The 6,655-nt window shown below is 37.1% G+C and overlaps 1 protein-coding gene across 1 annotated transcript; it reads left to right on the top strand.

Annotated features, from left to right (window-relative positions):
• The first annotated feature begins 977 nt into the window (after positions 1 to 977).
• Positions 978 to 4,477, top strand: LOC132307090 (probable protein phosphatase 2C 23). The gene is made up of 4 exons (XM_059804754.1): positions 978 to 2,774; positions 2,881 to 2,994; positions 3,949 to 4,213; positions 4,313 to 4,477. Exons 1-4 carry the CDS (start codon positions 1,137 to 1,139, stop codon positions 4,426 to 4,428), a joined length of 2,133 nt encoding a protein of 710 aa, XP_059660737.1. The 5' UTR covers positions 978 to 1,136; the 3' UTR covers positions 4,429 to 4,477.
• Positions 4,478 to 6,655: the final 2,178 nt, after the last annotated feature.

Raw genomic sequence — 6,655 nt, 5'->3', positions numbered from 1 at the left:
AAGTAAAGTAAGGTATATATGTATTTTAGCCCTAGAAACGGGATGAGGCGAGAAACTTACATATTCATTATGCCCCTAACTCAATTTGGGTTAAAGCTCTTAATCTCATATTCGCCCCTAACTCATTTAAACGCATACAATTCCCGTCCCATGTGAGCAAAATAAATCAACTCAAAGCCTACTCATTCCTTGAGTGTAGTTTATTATTTATGTGTTTAACTTGGCATAGATTAGTGTTGAACAAACTTATTCAACTTGAATCAATAAAACATTATATGTTTTTTTATTATTTATTATTTTTTATATTTGTCTATTTTTGGTATATTGATTACTTTTTTTATTAATAAATAGTTTTAAAAAATGTAAATATTTTTTTAACCCCACAAAAAATGTAAATATTTACATAATAAGTAAACATAAAGATGTTGACAACTCAAATCCCTTAGTGTAGTGTGTTCGTGATCTTATACGTGCACTATTGTTATAAATTATACTCAATATTAGGGGTTCACTTGGCAATCACTTTCATTTTATGTGTCTGCTTTCATTCGAAACAAAACATATATTTTTATTTTATTTTATTTTTTGTGTGTAGAATTTGCTCATTTGTGATTGAAAACGTGTTTAATAAAAGAGTGAAATGTAATACTATTCAAATAGCAATAAAATAGTTACCAAATGGTGTTTTGCTTCGTTAGGGTGCACCACCCAAAACATGTAACACGTCCTAAATGAATCAAATGCTATATATATGTTCAATAATGTCGAAATCATTTTACACATGCATGTAGAGTTTGTACTCCACGCTCCTTACTGAAGGTGGCTAATACATAATTCTAAACCTAAACCCTCTAAGTTTACTTAAACCCCAAACTTAGTCAACTCCCGCACAATGCAAAAGAAAATTATATTTTTTTTTGAAAAAAAAAAAATTGTCAAAAGTGTGTGTTTTATGATTTCAAAAAACTCTACCCAAAAGTCAACGCATCTCTTTCACCCTCTATATCTTCTTCATCCTCTCCTTCTTCTGTGCTTCCTCTCTCTCTACTCTCTCTCTCTCTATCTCTGCAATGAAATTTCGGGTTTAGTTTTGGTCAGATCGAGATTTGCCCTGTGTACTCTGTTCTGGTGATTCGATGGGTAACGGTTGCTATAAGCTCAGCGTCTGCTTCTCCGGCGATGGCGAGGTTCGCCGGAGAAAAGACATGGCCGTCGTCATTTCTGATCCAATCGACGATCTGGGTCACTCCTTTTGCTACGTGAGACCTGACGCATCTCGTCTCTCGTCCTCCAAAGTCCACTCCGAGGAGACGACGACTTTTCGATCCATCTCCGGCGCCTCCGTGAGCGCCAACACATCCACGCCTCTCTCCACAGCTTTCGTCGATATCTATAGCTACAACAGCATCGATCGAGCCTCGGCTTTCGAGAGCTCCACCTCTTTCGCCTCCATTCCCCTCCAACCCATTCCCCGAAATTCGATTAATTCTGGGCCTTTGTCATCGAATTTTGGGGGAATTCCGGGTTCAGGTCCGATGGAGAGAGGGTTTTTATCAGGTCCAATCGAGCGTGGATTCCTATCGGGACCTCTCGACCACAGCCTCTACTCGGCTCCTCTGGAAAAGGGTTGCTCCGATCAGTTCCAGCGGAGTTATTCTCATGGTGGTTTCGCTTTTGGATCCAGATCGAGAAAAGGATCGTTGATTCGGGTTCTGCAAAGAGCGATATCCAAGACGATTTCTAGAGGTCAGAATTCTATTGTTGCTCCGATTAAAAGTGTTGTTTCGGTCAAAGAACATGATTGGATTGTTGGGTCTGAGAAGCAAAACGAATTGACAATCAGTAGTGTTAATTTGAGCAGTGAAGGTAGTTTAGACGATGATGATTCATTGGGAAGTCAGAATCTTCAATGGGCACAAGGTAAGGCCGGCGAGGATCGAGTTCATGTCGTGGTATCGGAGGAACACGGGTGGGTATTCGTTGGAATCTATGACGGATTCAACGGCCCCGATGCACCGGACTTTCTTCTATCCAATTTGTATTGTGCTGTTCATAAGGAGCTCAAAGGATTGTTGTGGGATGATAAGTGTGACTCTACCAATAGTACTTCCTCTGTTCCATCCGAAAATTCGAATTCAGAAATGGAGGATTCGTGTGCTCGAGGGGATGATGAGTTTTCGAGGGAGGGCTGTTCACGGTGTGTTGAGCAAGAGAATTATCCCTGTGGAAGTGAGGATGCGAACTGTGATTCGGATTCGAGAAGAAAGAGGGGTAAGAATTCGAAGAACAAGTACAGAGGAGTGGCAAAGAAGTGGGAGGAGAACCAGAGGAGGTGGAAGTGTGAATGGGACAGAGAGAGATTAGAGCTCGATCGGAGGTTAAAGGAGCAGTTAAATCAGGGTGGTTCTAATGGTTCAGGAGCAATCAATCACTCTGATGTGTTGAAAGCTCTGTCTCAAGCATTGAAGAAAACAGAGGAGGCCTATTTGGATATTGCAGATAAGATGGTTATGGAAAATCCTGAGTTAGCTTTAATGGGCTCTTGTGTTCTTGTTATGCTAATGAAGGGAGAAGATGTTTATGTGATGAATGTGGGCGACAGTCGAGCCGTGTTAGCTCAGAAGGCCGAGCCCGATCTATGGTGTCAGGACTTAGAGAGGATCAATGAAGAAACATTGCATGATCTTGAATCGTGTGACGGGGATGGATCCAACGCCATGCAAAGTTTGACTGCTATGCAACTCACAATGGATCATAGCACATCTGTAGAAGAGGTAAATAGTAGACACTTGAGCTGATGAGCTTTTCAGAATTGGTATTATTTTCGGTTTTCTGTAATTTAATGATGAAACTTTACTTAATATTTATGTTGCATTTCAGGAAGTTCAAAGAATAAAAAGTGAACACCCTGATGATGCTTGTGCTGTGATGAATGACCGTGTAAAGGGCTCATTGAAGGTCACTCGAGCTTTTGGGGCTGGTTTTCTTAAACAGGTATTCTAGATTCCAAGCTTTCTAGTTTTTAACCAATTCACTTTTCAAGTTTCAAAAGCATAAATTTGAGGAGCTGTGAAGTAAATTTTGTGCCTTCGGTGCTTGTGAAAAGTATATTCCTCAAATGGTTATAGAGAATTTCAAAGATTGAGCTTCCAACTAAAGATTATTGATATTTTGTTGAGAACAATGTTTGTTGTCCTCAAAAAATGGAAGAAAGCAACTTGCCCTTCCTATTTTGGGAGGCATCTGTTTGAGATAGGATATTTGTAAATCTCCATAATCTTTAATAATATAGCATTCGGACTTCAACTTCGTTTTTGTGGATTTCATTTAATGTTGATTAGCTTCTTGAACACCTTGTTAGTTGTTATAATAACACGATGATGCGATTATATTTCGTGTGAGCTGCTTCTTCTGAACCAGTTGCTGCATTTATCTTTTTCACTGGTCCCCTTCTAGGAAATCAATTCCATATTGAAAACAAAAATTGGAGAATCTTTACAAATGGCAATGTTTGTGACTGTTGAGGGGCTCTTTATCACAAAATAGTAGAAACATATGCCTGTTTCCATGTGGAAAGTAGTTGATATAATTTACCAATCCAATTGACCATCGGTTAAATTTGTCTAGAAATGTAGCAGACTCAGAAAGATTTCCAAAAATTTGATATGACTTCAAATTTTCTATTGCTCCTCTAGGCTGAAAATGTGGTAGTCTAGTGGTATTTACTTAACAAGAATGATTAAAATAGAATATTAGATGCGTGATGATACCCTGTTCAAAATACAGTTGATAGGGTTGTTGGAAAAAATTTGCCAAATGCTAATTTATGAATGCCTGACACTTGGAAAAACTTTGCTAGTCAAGTATCTGAATTTATTAGTTACTTTAGTTCACTTTTTGGCGTAGCATTCGATTTAGAAATCATTTGTATTGCTTTTGTTTTTGCAGCCTAAATGGAACAATGCACTTCTAGAGATGTTTAGAATTGACTACGTTGGAACCTCCCCATACATCACCTATCTCCCGTATCTCTACCATCACAAATTAGGGCCAAGAGACAGGTTTTTGATTTTATCATCCGATGGATTATATCAGTACTTCACAAATGAAGAGGCTGTTTCCGAAGTTGAACTTTTCATTGCATGGTCGCCTGAAGGAGATCCTGCACAGCATCTGATCGAGGAAGTGTTGTTTCGTGCAGCAAAGAAAGCAGGTATTGTCCAGATATCAACAAGAAAACTCCTGTTTTTAATTGACAGAGTTGATTAGGAAAACTAAATGTCATCTATATGGTTTTTTTTGGCAATTTTAGGTATGGACTTCCACGAATTGCTCGAAATACCACAGGGGGAGCGACGCCGTTACCATGATGATGTTTCAGTGATTGTTATTTCTTTGGAGGGAAGGATATGGCGATCGTGTGTATAAATAGAGGGATAAACACAGATAAAAAAGAAAAAAAAAAAAGAAAAGATAATAGAGATTCGCAAAATGAGTCCTAGGCATCCATTTTTGATGTTTTTATCCTATTCACCTTTGTTACATACCAATTAAGCTCTGGGCAGAGTGTGACAGACTTGGTTGTGCAAATGTACTGGGTGGTGAGGATCTGTAAAGGTGTAAATGCTGCTTCAAGTTTATTTATAAACTCTCATAGCAAAATCATATTTTTCCAACAAAATGACATTCCTTAGAAGTAAAGTTTTGTCCATTGCCATTGTGAATATCTGTCCCCCTATAAACTACTAATTGTTTACTGCCTAACATGACCTTTGCTGAATATATATATATATATATATATATATATATATATATATATATATATGTCATTTTTTTTTTTTAAATGCACTTTTCATGTTCTTGGTATTGACAAGAAGGGCAGCAACACCATTAATGTATGTTGCACATCTGATATATTTGCACCCTATTTGTTCTTGTTTTACTTGGTAAATTCTGAAAGGAAAAGTGGGGGATATGAATGAAGAAAAGAATTCTTTTGTTCATTAAGCTTTATGCATATATAGATATGAAATATTGCAAAGTCAGCAGCAAAATAGTGTGAAGCCAATCATAATAAACCTTGTATGTTAAGATTTAAGAGGCAGTCAATTCTATACAAATACTTTTTTGGTGTTCAATATTCTTGTGCGTGCTGTTTTCATGGATTAAACAGTATTTGTTCCTAAAAGGTGGGTTGACTATAAAGAATTAGACAAAACCTTTTCCACACCTCCCATCATAGGAAAATTCTCTGTTCCCTATTCTCATCCATCCATTTTGCTGGTGCCACGTGGCGAAACGAGGGCCGAAGGATGGAACCCATGTAGGTCATCCTTCCCTTATGGGTCACCTGACTATCACTCTTCTAACTTCTAACAAATCTTGAATTGGGTAGTAAATGCAGTGTATGCAGGTGGGAGAGGTGGGTATCAGACTAAATATGTAATAAAAACCTATCTTCTTGTCATAAATTTTGAACCAATATTTTAGCCTCTCCAAACAGTTTGCTTCATTCACAGGATAAGAGAAAATAAAACTCCGTCCGAGTACATCAGTTCTGTCAAATTCAGAATATATACTACAAAACGGTTGAGATATTTACTAAATATTCTAATATTTTTTTAATAAGGTGCATTTGAAATTGAACGAAACATGTATTACTGTTCCACCGGAAAGGACTCGAATCCCATGATAACCAACTAGAACTTTTAGCAAAGCCGGTCTAAAAAATATCTTTCATTTTCAGCATTTACATTTAATTCAGCCATCAAACTATTTATTACAACCTGCAAGCTTTAGTTACAAGCTGCAAAACAGAACTAGAAGTTTATGGATGAAGGTTCCTAGAAAGATACACCTCAGGCCCCAAGAGGAGTAGAAGAAAAGACAGTAGGCAGAGGAGTAGAAGAAAAGATAGGAGATACTAGGGAGTGGATAATTATCTTGTACGTCCACAATCAAGCTTCTGATCTACAAACTATTTCTCACTAAATTTCAAATTTTGGTTCTTTTAAATAATATCACGGCTATGTTGATCTAGAGTGGTTGGAGTTCTTAAGAAACTCACGTCACTCACACATTATTCCCGTTAAGACTTGAAGTCTCGATTTTTTACTTTTAAGACGTTAGAATGGTCGAAGTTATGTATGCAGAGAGATTGTTGCTTCTACCTTGCTGGCAATTCCTGATGGATATATATATATATATATATATATATATATTTATTTATTTATTTATTTATGTGTGTGTGTGATTGCAGAGGTTACTGTTAGTAAATTCATTGTAATGAGTCATAAATGAGAAAATTGGATGGTTGAAAGCATAGTTTGTGAAGAAATTCAAAAGTTACTATGGTAAGTTTTGAAAGGAAGGTGGCGAAAAGTAAAAGTGATCCAAGATTTGAAAGATTTAGAAAAGGAAAGGCATTGGCAAGTTGAAAATGATCCTCCATTTAACCCCACATGGCACCCTTATATTGGCGGAGTGGATTAATGGTCAATGTCGACATCTTCAACTTCAACTTCCTGTCTCATAAAAGTCCACGCATGAATTGTCGTGTTTTTGACGCTCATATGTCGGACGCAACAAAATATTTGTACTAATTTGTCATAATTTTATGCAAAGAATCATGTCAATGTTATAACTTATTCTCAAT

Source organism: Cornus florida, unplaced genomic scaffold, assembly GCF_030987335.1.
Source record: "Cornus florida cultivar Cherokee Brave unplaced genomic scaffold, ASM3098733v1 CherokeeBrave_3.0.0_Hap2_Chr05, whole genome shotgun sequence".
Taxonomy (NCBI): Eukaryota; Viridiplantae; Streptophyta; class Magnoliopsida; order Cornales; family Cornaceae; genus Cornus; species Cornus florida.
Note: the sequence above shows the minus strand (reverse complement) of the source record. Positions and strands in the feature narration are given on the sequence as shown.